Source organism: Octopus sinensis, linkage group LG3, assembly GCF_006345805.1.
Source record: "Octopus sinensis linkage group LG3, ASM634580v1, whole genome shotgun sequence".
In the NCBI taxonomy this organism is placed as follows: Eukaryota; Metazoa; Mollusca; class Cephalopoda; order Octopoda; family Octopodidae; genus Octopus; species Octopus sinensis.
This window is the reverse complement of record NC_042999.1, coordinates 12,795,660-12,813,632: the sequence shown is the minus strand read 5'-3', so window position 1 is coordinate 12,813,632 and position 17,973 is coordinate 12,795,660. Positions and strand designations below refer to the sequence as shown.

Genomic DNA, 17,973 nt, shown 5'->3' with positions numbered 1-17,973 from the left:
ATCCTGATATTTTGGGACATGACACCAGTGTAATATAATTTTAATGGTCTTTTGTAAAAGGCAGTTTCGAATCAGGGCACCTACTTAAGTTGGATTTTCTCCATTTTTACAGGAATTTTTCCAAATTCTTTTTTTTTTAGCATCAGTCTTTAAATCATGGGGGTAAGCTTTTTATGAAAAAAGAGAGAGGAAAAAAACTTTAAAAATATGTAAACACTGATGCAAGTTATCTTGACAGTATTCAAAATCAGAAAAAAATAAACATGACATCTGACTTTAATAGTCTACAAAATTATATTCATTGCACAATATAATTTTTATTCGTGGAATTTGACCAATATTTCTCAAAGAAAAATGAAATTTACATGTACAAGAATATCCACTTGATTTGCCTACAAGATCTCCACATATTAAAACAGCAAGAAGGAATAAACAACATTCTCAATATAATGACATCATGCTGGACTTGGGATCAGTTTAGTGCATTTTTTGTAGAAATATTTAGTAATTAGCTCCTGTTTTTCTTGAAATTCTGGCTCAAACTTGATATTTGAAACCTTGGATTTGTGTTCTGTTTGACCTTTTTCCACAGATGAAACCTGTCAGTTTGGCAAGTAGGGTCAGTATGCCACCCTCTTTACTCACTTTGTGCTTTTTAGCTACATCATGGCCAGAATTATCAATGACTACATTGAATTCATGAGAAATTTTTTTCTCATGATATAAAAATCTTGAGGAAAATATGTCCTTTTCTAAGTGAAAATTAACAATGAAATTTTAATTTTTATATTTCATTCTGATTGTCTGACCTACTTCCATCAATTTTTATATCAAAATAAAGCGAAAACCTTCCTTTTCATGATAGTATGATTTTTAACACAACTTGAGTTATGGTACTCAAGTGCATTGAACTAAGGTGAGGGACGTTGACATGATTTGTAACCGTTGGATTTTAATTAAAACTATATGAAAATAAACTTCACATCCAGAACTTTCAAATGAATCATAATTTTTCTCAGAAAATATTTATTTTGACATGGAAATGTCTCCATTCTATGGCATTCTATAGTGTTACGTACTTATAAAGATAAATTTACTGCAGTTATCCTGGAGAAAATATTCAAAAAGAAAGGTGTAAAAATACTATATTTGCCCAGTGTTGCATTCCTAGAAACAGCATTTCTTGTTCTTTATCTGTTATCAATGGGAAGTACCAAAGAGAGGTAAATCTGGGCAGATTTAAAGCCATAGCCTTACCTAAAAGACAGTCAACAACATTGACTAAGTTGCACCATTAGACTGTTAGGTCACAAGAAATTCAAGAATTTGGCACCAAGCAGTGCTTAGGTATAAGCAAACTTATGGTTAGCTAAAATATGTTTGCAGTTACCATGAAGAAAAAATTCTCTTTTATGATAAAAGTTGAAAATTGTCACAGTGAATTTACCTTTAGAAGTAGAAATATGTCACAAATGTATTTTAACTAATCTAAACTTCACTTTTGCCTAAACACTGCTTGGTACAGATACTGCTGAATGTATACATGTGTGTGGGTGTGTGTGTGTGTGTGAGCATACACATGCCACAAAAAAAAACCATCCAGTAGACTATGTAAAGTGTAAAAAACATGCCAAAGCAGACATTGAAGACGACTGCAACCGTCAGGCCAGCTGGATGCTATTGAATTATGATATATACACAGATACCCTCAATGGGTTTCTTTTGAGTTTCTGTCTATCAGAACCTCAACCCACATGGTTGGAGAGCAATCATCTTAATGACACAGCCACTCTTGCACCTACCATACGTATAAAAGCAAAATGTCTACTAAAATTGTGTCGAATGTTCTCTGAGGAAAGTTTCTTAGCAAACAACTTTATTTTAAAACCTATTGTTTTTATTTTTAGCACAAAAACCTTGGCATTTTGACCACTCTTCGAATTGGACATGATAACAGTGGGATGAGCCCCAAATGGCTGGTCGAGTATGTGTTGGTTCGCAATGAAATCACTGGACATCTCTTCAAGTAAGAATTCTTTTTTATGTAAAAAACAAAACGATATTTTAATCTTCTGCTACAAAACCCCTTAAGAGACTGCCCCCTGATTCTATGATACAAATTTCTTGTTTTAAAGTGATTGAAATTAAAATCTTCTTCCATCAAAATTTCATGTTACTTTGCTTCAATCACCAGCTTAAGAATGACAAAATTACTTTCTGAAATTCTTCATTATTTTCAAAATTAATTGAAACAATGCTTTTAAATAGAAATGTGGCAACTAAAAGTTTGTGAAAAAGTACAAAATAAAAATTGGACTCGCACACAAATTTTAGTTTGTGTGTTAAGAGGTGGAAACACAGAGTTTAAAGAGATGAGTCGGTCAGGAATTATAAATTCAAATCTAGTCAAAAGTATCGTGTGTTGTACATGTAATAAATACACTTTTCGTTGGGTTAACTGTGTTTAAATAATTCCACTCAATACCATCCTCTCCTTTTTTTTTAAGGCATAGTGTTCCTCCTGGAACAGGCAAGGCTTTCATCATCGTCGTCTTTTAAAATCTGCTTTCTATGCTGGCATGGGTTGGACGGTTTGACTGAGGACTGGTGAACCAGATGGCTGCACCAGGCTCCAATCTGATCTGACAGAGTTTCTACAGCTCAATGCCCTTCCGAACACCAACCACTCCGAGAGTGTAGTGGGTGCTTTTACATGGCACTGGCACAAGGGCACTTCAGGTGGTTCTGACAACAACCATGCTCAAAAGGTGTTTTTTTTACATGCTACCTACATGGGAGCCAATCAGGCAACACTGGCAACGACCACGCTCGAATGTTGTTTTTCATGTGCCAGTAAGGCGACACTGGCAACGATCATGCTCAAATGGTGCTTTTTACTTTCCACTGGCACAGGAGCCAATCAGTGACCCTGGCAACGATCACGCTTAGATGGTGCTTTTAATGTTCCACTGGCGATACTGTCATTGGCCACATCAGCGATTTTGATTTCACTTGCCTCAACAGGTCTTCATAAGCAAAATTTATTGTCCAATGAATGAGGGGTACTCATAAGTGGGCTGGTCACACCCACTGGTTATGGTCTCACTTAGCTTGTCGGGTCTTCTCAAGCACAGCATTCCAAAGGTCTTGGTCACTAGTCATTGCCTCGGTAAGGCCCAATGTTCAAAGATCGTGCTTCACCACCTCATCCCAGGTCTACCTCTTCCACAGGTTCCCTCACCTGCTAGGGTGTGACACTTTTTCACACAGGTGTCCTCATTCATTCGCAACACATGACCATACCAGCACAGTCATCTCTCTTGCACACCACATATGCTGCTTCTTAAATCCAACTTTTCTCTCAGGGTGCTTACACTCTGTTGAGCATGCACACTGACATTACACATCCATCAGAGCGTACTGGCTTCATTCCTTGCAAGCTTATGCATGTCTTCAGGAGTCACGGCCCATGTTTCACTACCGTGTAGCATGGCTGTTCGTACACATGCGTCATACAGTCTACCTTTTACACTGAGTGAGAGGCCCTTTGTCACCAGCAGTGGTAGGAAGTCTTTAAATCTTGCCCAGGCTATTCTTATTCTAGCAGTTACACTCAGACCATCCACCCTCACTACTGACTTGGTCACCTAGGTAACAGAAGCTATCAACTGCTTGTAGTTTTTCCCCCTGGAATGTGACAGAAGCTGTTCTCTGCACAGTTTCAGTGTTTATTGCCTGTGCATTTGCCACACACAAGAACTATCTTCCTAGTTAGCTTTCCTTTGATATTGCTGCACTTCTTATGTGTCCAAAGCTTACATCGGGTACATCTTATGGAGTTTCTACCTACAACTTTTCTTATTTCTTTATTGCCCACAAGGAGCTAAACAGAGAGGGGACAAACAAGGACAGACAAAGGGATTAAGTCGATTACATCGACCCCAGTGCGTAACTGGTACTCAATTTATCAACCCCGAGAGGATGAAAGGTAAAGTCGACCTCGGTGAAATTTGAACTCAGAACGTAAAGACAGACAAAATACCACTAGGCATTTTGCCCAACATGCTAACATTTCTGCCAGCTCGCCACCTTCAATCTACAGATTGAGCGGGGCCATCTACCTAAAGGGATTTGAGATTTGTCTGCTTTACTACTTATTCAGACTTTGGTTTTAGCTAGGTCGACTCTAAGGCCCTTCGATTCTAATCCTTGATTCCACACCTGAAACTTCTCCTCCAGTTCTGATAGTGACTCAGCAATTAGAGCAAGGTCATCAGCATAGAGGAGCTCCCAAGGAAATCCTGTCTTGAATTCCTCTGTTATTGCCTGGAGGACTATGATGAACAAGAGAGGGCTGAGGACTGATCCTTGGTGGATCCCTACCCAGAATTCTTCCTTGTACTCATTGCCAACCCTCACCTTACTGACAGCATCCCTGTACATGGCTTGCACAGCTCTCACTAACCCTTCCTCTATCCCTAGTTTCCTCATTGACCACCAGATAAGGGATTGGGGGACCCTGTCAAAGGCTTCCTCCATGGCAACAAAAGCCAGGTACAGAGATTTAGCTTCGGCTAGTTATTTCTCCTGCAGCTGTCCTGAAATATAGCATCAGTGGTGCTTCTCCCTGGCATGAACCCAAACTGCATCTCATCTTGACTGACTCTCTCCCTAATTAGTTGGGCTATGACCCTCTGCATGACCTTCATTACCTGATCCAACAACTTGATACCTCTGTAATTATATATATACCTCTGTAATTATATATATATAAAAGCGGCTTTGGGTCAAAATTGTGTGCACATTTTGAAGTTGGCGGCCAGACCAGTGGTCAGATTGGGCTGAAAATTGACACATACGTTATTATTATTATTTAACTGCTTTAAAACCTGCAGTTAAATAATAATAATAATTATTATTATTATTATTGTTGTTGTTTCTGAAAAGAGGTGATGAGGCAGAGAATTGAGTAGGTTAAAACTCGTCATCTGGAAAGATGCGGTTACTAGGGCAACAAAACCCAGACTTTGACAAGTGTTTGTCGTTTCTCTCTTTTGGATATCACCCTGTCTTCCTTGATCTCTCTATTTCCTTCCTTCCTTCCACTTTCTCTCTATAACGACATTTAACAGCTTCCACTCTCATTCCCTTTCCGCCTTCGCCGTGTCTCTGTCACTCTTTCTCCCACCACCTCTCTCATTGTACGTCTGTCTGTATCTATAGAGAGAAAACGTTGACAGCCGCAAAAGTTTAAATATATCCGCCACAGGTCTTTTAGAACGGTGATTTATTATCGCCCACCACCACTGCACAATCAAAGCAGATATTATTAATCAGATATATTGCGTTAATTTATATATATATATATGTGTGTGTGTGTGTGTATATAAATATATATATAATGTGTATACATATATATATATATATATATAATCATCAATCTATAAAGCCGAAATGCGAAAAAGTTCTTTGATTTCTTGGTTATTTGTCTCATTTTGGGATGGGAACAGTTTAAGGGGCAGTAGATGGGGGTCAGATTGGCACCAAGATTTACACTGGGGAGTAAAATGGGGTGGACAATGGTGTGAGGAGGGTTGCAAGTCGCTTGGGGCTACCGTTTGGTTGCCATGGTGATGAATATGGAAAAAATTGAGTTTTATAGGATGGACAGGTTGCACTGTTTGAATAATGGTGGCTTTTGTGTTTCTGCAGGGGCTAGAGGCGGTATCTTTAATAGTAGGTGTAAAAATTTGGGGGATTTTGGAAAGGGGGGTAAAATTTTTCCCCTTTTAAAAAGAGTACATTTTTGCCCTATCTTTAGATTTAATTATTTTCTGTTTGTATTATTTAGTTAACATAGGTAAAAATGACATTGTGTTAAAGGCCAAAATTTTAGCATCATGAACCGTCGAAATATATCAGAAAAAAGTATGAAATTTCACAAAATTTTAAGTAATTTTGAATTATTTTTATGATTTTATGTGCACGCATAAGAGAAAGCAAGGGAGAGTCCGAGAGAAAGGAAGAGTGAGAAAGTGAGAGAGATAGGAGAGAGAAACAAAGAGGGAACATGTGGCGATAAGAAACAGAAAGTAAGAACCACACCCTCCCCCGCGCGTAGAGTGGGTCACCTTAAGCTAGTTTGTATCTAAAGTGTCACCTTTCCGTTTGTAGCAGTTGACTATGGTGCTGCTACACCAGTCAAGATTCCTTCAGGTATCACCTGGTTAACTATACGGGTGACTAAGCTATAGCTGACATCACCAGATATTTTGAGCATCTCTGCGATGATTCCTGATGGGCCCAGGGCTTTCCCTGTCTTCATACCCTTAATTGCTTTATCTACCAAGGTACTGTCAATTCGGATAGCTGGTCCCTCTGTTGGGTCAGCATTCGGCAGACTCTCTTTCTCCTTTGTGTTTTAAGAACTTCACTTCCCAACAAGATGGTTTGGGGTTTCAGTCCCACTATGTAGCACCTTGGGCAAGTGTCTTTTTCTATAGCTGCAGACCAACTAAAGCCTTGTGAATGGATTTAGTTGACAGACACTGAAAGAAGTCCTTCATTTGTTGCAGACAACACCAGTAACGCATGTGAGGCATCCGTGTTGGTGTCATGCAAACGGCACCTGTGCTGGTGACATGTAAAAGATGCCCAGTACACTCTATGGGGTGGTTGGTGTTAGGAAGGACCTTCAGCTTTAGAAACCAAGCCAAAACAGACCGGAGCCTGTTGCAGCAGCTCTCTGGCTGACCAATTCCAGTCAAACCATCTAACCCATGCCAGCATGGAAAATGGACACTAAATGATGATGTGTATATATATCCATATGTGTGTGTGTGTGTTTCCATCCCACCCCAGTGTTGGTTTGTTTACGTCTCTGTAACTTAGCAGTTCAGTGAAAGTCACTGATAAAATAAGTACCGAACTTAAAAAGAAGAGCAGGCACTGGGGTTGATTTGTTTGACTAACCTCTCTGCAAGGCAGTGCCCCAGCATGGCTGCAGTCAAACGGCTGAAACAAGAAAAGATAAAAGGTGTGTGTGTCCTTGTTATGATTGTTATGAATGAATGCCATTCATTTCCAATCTTTGGTGAAAACATGTCTGGCCATGGAGAAAGATTTCCTTGCTTTGGAACCAGGTGACAGGTGACAGCCAGAAGGGCATCGAGCCATAGGAAATCTACCTGCATCAAGTCTCTCTTTTTCTCTGACCCATGCAAACATGGAAAAGTGGACGTTAGAAAAATGATGGTGTACTTCCTGTTCTACAAGTTCAGAAGTACCAAAGTTTGGAATATTAGTCATTGATTTGCTTGTTTTAGCATCCTCCCCACCCACCCCCACACTGCCAAGAAAGAAAGAAAGAAAACAACTGAGAACATTATTCTTTTTTTAATCAATACCTTTTTTTTTATTTTACTAAGAGATGCAGTTTTGAGCCGTTTAGCTTCCTTTCACCACCAGACACTAAATCATTATCTCCTCTCTTAGATTCTGCACCTGTTCCATCCCCAATTCACTGATGCACACATCATCATCATTTAACGTCCGCTTTCCATGCTGGCATGGGTTGGACGGTTTGACTGAGGGCTGGCAAGCCAGAAGGCTGCCCCAGTCTCCTGTCTGATCTGGCAGTTTTTCTACAGCTGGATGCCCTTCCTAATGCCATCCACATCGAGAGTGTAGTGGGTGCTTTTTACATGTCACCGGCACAGGAGCCAATCAGGTGGCACTGGCAACAATCATGCTCAAATGGTGCTTTTTACGTGCCACCGGCATGGGTGGCAGTCAGCCAGTTTTGTGTCATCGGCACAAAATCTTCAGAAACCAAACAAGACAGCTCAGCTAAATCTGAAGTTTAGCTTTAAAGTTGTGAAAACTCCTGAAGCTAAATGACGTGACTAGATTTAATGAAATCATATTAATTTGTACGTCTGCTTTAAAACCTGCAGTTAAATAATTATTATTATTATTGTTGTTGTTGTTTCTGAAAAGAGATGATTGTTTCCAGATTTTCTCTTCAATAAAAGAACTTATCTGATTTATAGGTTTCCATGCGGAAAATGGTTGGGTCGTGTAGATGATGGAAGCACCGAACGTTTACTTGTTGGAGAATTAGTACACAGCACCACAGAAAATGAAGGTAGAAAAGCTTTCTTTCTTTTTCTTGTCTCTGACTCGATTTTGAAAATTTTGAATTTCTCTTTTCCTCTCCTTTATCCTTTTTTTTTTCCTGACGTTTTCACTTCTGTATTTCAGCAGATATGGGATCTTTATCAAGGACACCCCCTCGATGTATGTCACCAGCTCCCACGGGTTCACCTCGACACAAATTATTAGAGCACAGTGAGTTTGTTTTTCTACTCAAACATTCCTAAAAGATTTGCTGAACCTTAATTAGTGTGTGAAATTAATGATCTTAGTTGTGAGTTGTAAAGCTAACGAAGTTAAACAAACAACAGCTGATAAGGATTGCTTCTGAATCAATCTCTGTCCCTTTAAAGTTCCATGTTAGCTTTTTTAATGCTACTCAGGTTAAATATGTTAACTAGAAATAATTATGCAATGAGAAAAAAAAAAGTGAAATAATGTCTAATATAGGTTTTTGTTTCTGCTTGTTGTGACCTCATCAATGAAACATAGCTTTCATTATACATGCTCCAGTTACAATACTAGTTCTATCACTTATTGAGTCTGCTTTAGTTATACTAAAAGATATGTTACTTACATGATCTGTTAGACACAATGCTTGTAACTATATCTGTTTAAAACCTTGAAATCCAAAATATCAATTCTGTTATTCTAAGTATTTCAAAATTTAAAACCCAACACCCTCAACCATTTTAATAAATCCTTCAAAATGTCCTACCATTCCTTTAGCAATGTTTTCTTTTTCCCTCCCAGGTTTAACCATTCCAGAGATCCAAGAGACGTTAGGTCATGCTGTGAACAACATAGTCAAACATTATCACAAACCGGAGAAAGAGGTACCTACCAGAATTATAATAATAATAATATTTTCTGATTTTGGCACAAGGCCAGCAATTTTAGTGAGAAGGGACAAGTCACATTGACCACATTTCTTGACTGCTGTTCTATTTTATCAACCCTGAAAATAAATGAAAGGCAAACTTGAATGTTGGAAGAATTTGAACTCAGAATGTAAAGAGCCAGGAGAAATGATGCTAAGTACTCTGTCCAATATTCTAATGATTCTGCCAGCTAAACAGGGCCCAGGTACCATACAGCTTGTCAGGAAAAGTTAAAAGATGGGGACAGAAAGTAGACATCATCATTTTACTGCTTACATGGACCAGACAGAGTTTGTTGAGACAGACGTTCTACAGCCAGATTCCCTTCCTGTCACCAACTTTCACACATTTCCAAGTAAGATATTTCCCCATGGCCAGACATATTTTTCATGGAAGACTGCAAGCAAACAACATTGCTTGTGTAATGGTGATGCTTGTTTACAACCATCCCATGGTATTAAGACAAAGGAACACACATACGTGACGGGCTTCTTTCAGTGCCCTTCTACAAATTCCATTCACATGACTTTGGTTGGCCTTAACTTATAGTAGAAGACATGTGAAGTAGGACTGAATCAAAAACCACATGGTTGGCAAGCAAACCTCTTAACCACATGGCCATACTTACTCCTCCATGTTCTGAAAGAAAACATAGAGATGCTCTTTTCTAGAAAGTGAACCTTTTTGCACCAGTGACATGTTATAAATTTTACACTATACAACATTCTACCATAGCTTTTTTTCCATGCCAAAACTGACCTCCTCACCTGTGCTGGTGCCACATAAAAAGCACTCAGTCCACTCTGCAGAGTGGTTGGTGTTAGGAAGGGCATCCAACTGTAAAAACCCTGCCAAAACAGAGAAAGTAGCCTGGGGGTCGGGTTCTATTTGGCTGGCTCCTGTCAAACCGTCCGACCCATGCCTGCAGGCAAGATGGACATTAAACGATGATGCTGACTATGTGAGTGTATGTTACAAAAATCTTATAAATCTAGAATGTAAATGTATAAATTTGAAATGTACAAATCTATTTGACTGTATTGTAACCTCAATAACATTCTAAACCTTGGTGTTTTCTAGCGTGGTAACATCACCTATTTACTGTGTGGTGAAAATGGATTGGTACAATGCATTGAGTGTGTCTTCAAATGTGGCTTCAAATCTGCACGTCTTTTCAGACATAAATTCTTTGCATGGGACTATCTAGGTAAGAACCACATTTACAAATTCTATAATTTCTAATTATTTCTGCTTTACAGCCTCCAGTTATCAGTTTGTCATAATTACTAATTGTATTTTCTACATTTTACAACCATCTGCTTGTTATAGTTGTTAATTATGTCTTTTATATTTGACCACCTTCTAACTCATTCTTATTTTGTAGAATTACTCTTTTGAACCAATCAATACATTTTAGCAGATGCTGTTTCATTTGACTACACTCATGGAAGACTCAAAAAGTTAGCTACATGGTTTTATGTATCATTAACTGGCAGAAACCTCATCATTTTCATCTGTAGATGCAAAATTACATGACTTCCCTCTTTTGTGTCTTTCAGGGTCAAATGAAATTACATCTGCTAAAACATGCTTGCAAGTTCAAAGGGTTAAAAGTTAAAAAAACAAAAAATACATGCTAATTAAACAGACTTCTATATCATTGTTTATTTCCTTTCCATATTTTGCAAGTCCATGGATGTTTCCATAGACTTCTAACTTTTTTTTTTAATTGATCGGATTGGTTGGATTGATACAGACAGTTGACTTCTCTATAAGGAGATGGGGGTGGGGTGCAGATTGGGGAAGAAAAGAATCGGGGATACTGTGTCGAGGTGGTGATATGCAAGTAGCTAGTTGTGAGGAAGAGATGTTATTGTAGTAGTGATCGAAAAAGTGGATAGAAGAGACACAGCCCTCCTGCGTGCCAAAGGTTGGAGTGTTTTGTTTAGTTAGTCAGATGTGGTATAGGATCTTTATGTGTGACAACTGCATCATTCCAGATGTAGTAGCAGATGTTGGTGACTGTACAAGACTCAATTGAGACTCGTAATGGATGTTGAAGTATTTCTGGTTCTGAAGCAGGAGCTTAGCTTTTGGGACCCTTAATGTGGCTCTGTAATGTGAGATTACCAACAGATGATCGTTATGAAACCTATGGCAAGTCTCTAACTATTTAAATGGATTTTCTTTAAAGCTGAGAATGTGAATGAAAGAAGACCTGACAGTGTTTGAGTAAACACTTTTGATATTGTCCATCAAAGATTATGATCAATGGGGGAAGAGAATCTGTAACGACTGGAATAAACTATCACTCGTTAGTTATGAAAAGGGATTTGAAGGAAATTTGGCACTCGTTGCAGTTATCTCTCATAAGAGCTAAACTTATTGGACATTACAAACTCTCTTGGCTCAAATGATTGCTGATGTAGCTATTTTATGCACCTAGATACTGTTCCACTGGGTGGTACCTGATGGTTGCCTGCTTTTGGTACAGAAAAGTCAATATCTAGAGTGGGTCCTCAAACTTCTTCTTCTTGCATACCCATTTGTCATATCTGGTAGTGTTAGAGTACTCCTTGTGAAGTATTGTCAGACGGGTGGGTACCATAAAACAGACAACCTATAATTTATATTTGGAAGTCAACATTTTTAAACACCATATCTGACAATATTTTATTTTTGTATTAATGCCTTGATCTGAAGGTGCCTTGGTGATCACTTCAGAATTCCACTGTTTTTACACATCCTCCAATAGACCCTTAAATTTCTCAAGGCATCCCCTAATTCGAGAACTCTCCAGTATTTGGATGAAATGCTGGAGACATAAGAATAATACGTCATAAGATAATAGGAGTTTAAGGGAGATGGAGATACGAAGCTTATTGCAGACCTGTTGAACTGCAATCGTTTTGGCAAAGATAGCATTAAAACGGAGGTGTTTGGTTATTTGACTGGGAACTGCAGCTGTTGCTGCTTGGAGTTGCTTACTGAGAAAGGGCAGAGAGAGACACTGAGATGACCGAGGGCAGAGAACCGCTTCTAGGTTTATATTTAAGATTTTTTTTTTTGTTTTTCCTTATGTTGAAATGTTTTTATCTCTATGAGTGAAAGAGGATATAATGTTTCCATATTTAGATAATTATGCTTTAAATATAACAGCTTTTTATTAACTGGCCAATTGAATTAAAAGTAGAGAGATTGTAGCATTTCATTATCTTCATTTAATGTTTGTCTTTGGATGCTGCCTGGATTGGACAGTTTGAGGGGACCAAACAAGCTTCAGTTTTTCTTGTAATCTCTAGCAACTGGTAAAGTTTTGGTTTGCTTATTTTGACAGAAAGAGTGAAATGTTGCTTTGAGACATTTCTGGACTGTCCTGAGAGTTTACCACCTGCCGCTACAACCGAGCAAGCCAGAGCTGGTTACTTAAATTTTTGTAAACTTATTAAACAGATTAATGACACGTCATCAGAATCCATTGGCAAGGATGGCCGCTTCCAATTGTTCATCTGCTTTGGAATCAGGTAAGATGTCTTGGTTTGGTTTTTTTTTTTTTGAGATTTTTTTGTCTTCTTCCTTTGGATCTTATTGGAGTTTGTTTGTTTTATCAATTAACATTGTAGATAAACATTTGTGATTTGGATTCATAGCTCTAGGCTGTACTTTTTGCAGAGTCTGCAAACATTTGGATCAGCTGTTCAAAGTACTAATTATTTTAGACTTACTATTGTGAAAATGTATAGAAAATACACTTCATCATAATCGTTTCAGATCTGTTTCCCATGCTGGCATGAGTTGGATGGTTTGACAGGAGCTGGCAAGGCTGGAGAGCTGTTCAAACTTCGTCTGTTTTGGCATGGTTTCTATGGCTCGATGCCCTTCCTAACACCAACCACTTTAATGTGCTGGGTGCTTTTTACATGTCACCAGCACAGATACGTTTATGCAGCACTGGCCTGGGTGCATTTCACATGGCACCAACACGAGTGTCTTTTACATAGCACTGGCACCTGCAAAGGAACCGCCTGTATGTATGGATGGCCACAATTTTACTTGTCTTCTCAAGACACATCCAATTAATATATTGAAGCTGAAATCACATGAATGAAAAACAAAATTCTTAGTCACATGGCTTTGCCTGCACTTCTGCCATGTATCCACATCACCACCACTATTTATATATCTTGCTAGCTCCACCCAATCACTCCCACTCTCTCTCTCTCTCTTGTAAATTGGGAAGAGCCATGTGGCTCCTCTACAGTAAGAAACCTATTTTGCTTTGGCCCCTTTTTTCATACTTAACCCCACCTCATCACCTAGCATTAAGCTTCACCCCTCTGGATTCATAGTCTTGAAACCTGCATGACAACTTCACTACTGCTAGTCACTTGTAAAAGCACGCAGTCCACATTGTGATGTGGTTGGCATTGGGAGAGGCACCCAATCATAGAAACCATGCCAAAGCGGATAATGCAGTCCTTAGATCCTGTCAAACTGTCCAGCTCATGCCCGCTTGAAACATGGACATCTAAATTATGATTATAGATACATCCTTTTTTTAATGGTGTTTTCTTTTTTGCCAAACATATACACAATATATATATATTCATTCTTCACTTCAGATCTATTATTGTTCTTATTTTATGTCCTTTGTCTGGAAATCTTTTGTCACACATCCTATGACCTCTTCAGTAAAGAGGTCATTGGGTGTGTGACAAAAGAATTCCAGACAAGGGACATAAAATAAGAACAATAATAGATCTGAAGTGAAGAATGAATATATGTTTACTTGGAGGGTAAAAAAACAATGACCTCCCAAAATATAATATCTGTTTCAACACATTATTTCACATCAGGAATCTTGCAAAACAAATTCATAAATGTAAATTTTTTAAATCCCTTACTTGAAAGTAAGGGTTGGGTGATAGGAAGAGCATCCAACCAGAAAGATGCTGTTTGTCATGCGAGCATGAAATAAAAAGGCATTAAAACAGACACATTTCTCTTTTTTTGTTTTTTTTCATTGAGTTTAGAGAAGTGTTCCACAGAAGGTTGTTTCCTTTGTTATTTAGGAAAACTGGGGTCTTTAATTTCATATTGATTCTTTGTTTTTTTTTAGGCAATCAATATGAATTAATCAAAGTATTTAAAATCATCATTGTCTGTCACATCGTTACATGAAGTAATTTATTAACACTTCCTCACCATTACAATATTTCATCTTTTGAAACCTGATTTGTGAATAATCAGTGATTGCAGTTTTTGTAGTTGAGCAGCTTTTGTAAGGTTACTGTTTTACTGGCCCTGAGCTTAAGAGTGAACAACGGGTTTGGAGAAAACTAGACGATTGCTTTGAAATAGTAATGCAACTAATTTATATTTTACATTGATTTTTATAAAAACTATGGAATCTTATTGTAATGACTAAATTAAGTGATGAGCCATTCCTAATCTAGCACATCAACATTACCATGCATAACAATTCTCTTGGATCATTCTTCCTGAGCTGTCAGAGGATGCAGCAACCCTCTCATGAATATTTAAAAACGTCTGCTTCATTGCTGATACTGCTGGCTGTGGCACATACCATGCTCCATGGCACCTTCCCATAAACCTGGATATGACCTTGGTATTTGTCTTCAGTACAACACCAAGACTCTCTTCCACTTCAAAGTTGTCTATCTAAATGATAGCAAAATCCATTTCATAAAAGGTGCTCATGCCCTTTCTCCATAGGGCTCATTTTATATTAGTAAATGTTTGTAACCAACTGGAATCCTAAAAAGGAAAAAATACCATCCTAGGTTTGCAAAATAACAGTAAAGAAATGGTATACTCGTATTAATAGGAAAAAATTGGTTTTTGGATTAATAATTGTAAATGCTATCAGTTATTCAATGATGCCTTTCAGTAGCGTATATACATGAGGCATATACCGATGGCCATTTTAATTTCATGTCTCAATTGCATACATAAACTGAATTTTTCTTTTTTAATATCTGCTTTCTCTTGTCTTTTGCAGAGACCGTCTGCTACAACAATGGCTTCCATTAATGGCCAACACAACAGTGACAACACAAATGTATGAAGAAAACTCTTTCCTAAGAAATGTAACAGCTATGAGCTTTCTGGTGCATATTCTGGACACTTTAGTTGACTATAATGTCTCTTTAGAATCTTCAGTAACTCGTGGTTTAGACATTTGATCAAGTTAAGACCAGTGAGTGGACATGAAGACAACCTAATCACCAAAAAAAGAAAAGCTACAGACAAGTGGTTTGGTCAACTTTTTTATCTTTTTGACTCTCAGAGTTTAAAAAGAGATCCTCTTACCATCACACCAGGCACTACTGATATTTTGAGGGCATTTTTTCCCTTCTATTTTTAATCTTTCTTAAATTCAGTTATACGTAGAATTGATAATGTCTGGCCACTATTACACACTTAGTCTTCCGATCTCAATTATTCTTCTTTAATATCAGTTTGTCTGTGATGAAAGCATTACAAAGAATTGGCTGCAATGTCTATAACATGTTGGACCCTAAAGAGCAACACTTGCTTCACATGGACCTGTGCAACCTTGCAAAGAAAACGAAAAACACTGATTGACATTGATCACTTCTTTCATTTTGCTGGGTCAGCAATAACCTGTTACCATTTCCTTAAAATGAAGGAAATGGTTTCTATAACAGATTATTTTTTTAACAGTATTCTCTGGTTAGAGTGCTGAAGACTTTGACTCGTGTTTTCAGAGGGTTGAAGTGAAAAGAGTGATGCATAAAAGGATTTGTTGATCTCAGGATTTGAGTGTAGATATTGTCCTTTAAATCACAGCTTCACTAAGGGCTGACTTGGTTTCTGCATATTTCTTTCTTCAGCTCCCCACCATTTGAAATGTAACTGTATTAGATTATTCAAAAATCCACATCTTAAGCACAATCCATTGCAATTTCTTCTTTCACCCATTCCCGAGTTTCTTCTGTTAAAAAAAAAAAATATTTTCTCCCCTTCCTTATCTTAGAGTTGATTAAATTTAAAAGCAAAAAAATGCTGTGTATTTTCTTCCCCAGAAATATTCACTTCATGTCACTTGTTTACATAATTAGCAGTATGTATTAATTATTGCAACGTCATTCTGAAAGTAATGTTTAATTTATTGGAGCTTAGTTGTTGTAAGTGCAGCTACAACTCAAGGAATAATTTTTATTTTTTGTCTTCTGTATGTAATTCTTAATTGACAAAGATTATTGCTGCTCCTGGTTATTTCATTCTGCTGACTTTCATTTTGTTTGTCTTAAAAAGCATCAACTGATGCCAGGCAGGTCAAGATGTTTGTAGTAGCCATCTGGGTTATAAAGAAATTGTTTTACTGCAACATAAATTGTCAGTAGGACATTCGATGGTAATACAGATGTAAGAAACCTTTTGGTTCTGATTTTAGTGATGAAAACCATCAGACCTTTGTATTTCAAGTTAAACATAACTCACCTGTTCAAACCTTAACAGTATTTTCAGTCACTAAATGGTTGTTAGCATTACCATAATCCTTTGCCACTCCTCCCCCTCTACACCAATTAACAAAAAAATTAACTCTGTAAGATTATATACAAAATTATAATCTGTTGACACTGTGATATACCTCTAGTCTGGCTCGTTCCTTTTACCTGATAGAGTAACATCTTAGTTCCTGGCAGCCTGATTCTACACTGTCTAGATGACACTGAAACAAATCTTAGTTCAAGCATTTGTGCAAATGTGTAGAGATGGAAGGGGGTAGAGAGTTTTGCAATTGGGGAGGGGGGACAAAGATTTGGGTTTTTGTGATTTCCCCCACCTTTATCTGCCACACTTTTTTTTTTTGGCCCCCACACATTTGTATTTGAAAAAAAAAAAAAGCATGTAAATTTTTTCTTGTCTGTCATCTTACACCCACCAACACCCTGCCTGTGAAATATTTTCAAATGCTGGGTTATTTTCATTATTTTAACCCTCTTTCCTACACATTTCAACACTCATACATACACCATTTGAAATGGTAGGAAAGAAAGCAAATCAAAATTTTCCTCCGTGTGTTATTCTCTGCTGAAAATTAAATGTACATAAGTGATATTTGTTATAAATAAACTTAGAATCCTCATGTTTTAACCACCTACAAGTCTACAGAGCATTTCAACCAATACCATGAAAATAAAGTTGTCTAATAGATATTTTTTTCTGCTATATTATTATTATTCAACAATATAATAGCTTGGTACTTTACTATTTCAGGAGAGTTTTCTTGTTAAAAAAAACTTTTGAGAGTAAATCATCGTCGTTTAACATCCACTTTCCATGCTGGCATGGGTTGGACTGTTTGACTCAGAACTAGCAGGCTGCACCAAGCTCGTCTGATTTGGCAAGGTTTCTATAACTGGATGTCCTTCCTAATACCAACCACTTTCAGAGTTTAGTGGCTGCTTTCTACATCCCACCAGCACAGGAGCCAGTCAGGCATCTTGCACACCACATCTGATGTTTCTTATGTCTAATTTTTGTCTCTGAGTGCTTACACTCTGTCATGTGTGCACACTGACAATACACATCCAGCGAAGCATACTAGCATCATTTCTTTCAAGTCACAGCCCATGGTTCACTGCTGTGTAGCATGGCTGTTTGTACAAAGGTATCATAGTCTACCTTTCACTCTGAGCGAGAGGCCCTTTGTTACCAACAGGGGTAGAAGCTCTCTGAACTTTGCCCAGCCTATTCTTATTCTAGCAACTACACTCTCACAGCATCCACCCCCGCTACTGACTTACTCACCTAGATAGTGGAAGCTATCGACTATTTCCCTCCAGGTATGTGATGGATTTTGTTTTCTGTACACTTTTGGTGTTGATTGCACCTGTGCATCTTTCATATACAAAAACTATTTTCCCAGTTAACTTTCCTCCGATAT

General features: G+C 37.9%; 1 protein-coding gene across 8 annotated transcripts in view; it reads left to right on the top strand.

Moving 5' to 3' along the window:
* LOC115209688 (DENN domain-containing protein 5B) overlaps positions 1 to 17,241 on the top strand; it is a 224,355-nt gene extending 207,114 nt beyond the window's left edge. For 7 of the 8 annotated variants that reach the window (XM_029778171.2, XM_036500860.1, XM_036500859.1 and 4 more), the window contains 7 exons: positions 1,908 to 2,026; positions 8,052 to 8,146; positions 8,263 to 8,349; positions 8,908 to 8,990; positions 10,116 to 10,242; positions 12,373 to 12,559; positions 15,058 to 17,241. In XM_029778171.2, the coding sequence (XP_029634031.1) occupies positions 1,908 to 2,026; positions 8,052 to 8,146; positions 8,263 to 8,349; positions 8,908 to 8,990; positions 10,116 to 10,242; positions 12,373 to 12,559; positions 15,058 to 15,241 (882 nt within the window). In that variant the 3' untranslated portion in view covers positions 15,242 to 17,241. The remainder of the gene's footprint in view (positions 1 to 1,907; positions 2,027 to 8,051; positions 8,147 to 8,262; positions 8,350 to 8,907; positions 8,991 to 10,115; positions 10,243 to 12,372; positions 12,560 to 15,057) is intronic. The other variant, XM_029778166.2, reaches the window with a different exon arrangement.
* The last annotated feature ends 732 nt before the right edge of the window (positions 17,242 to 17,973 follow it).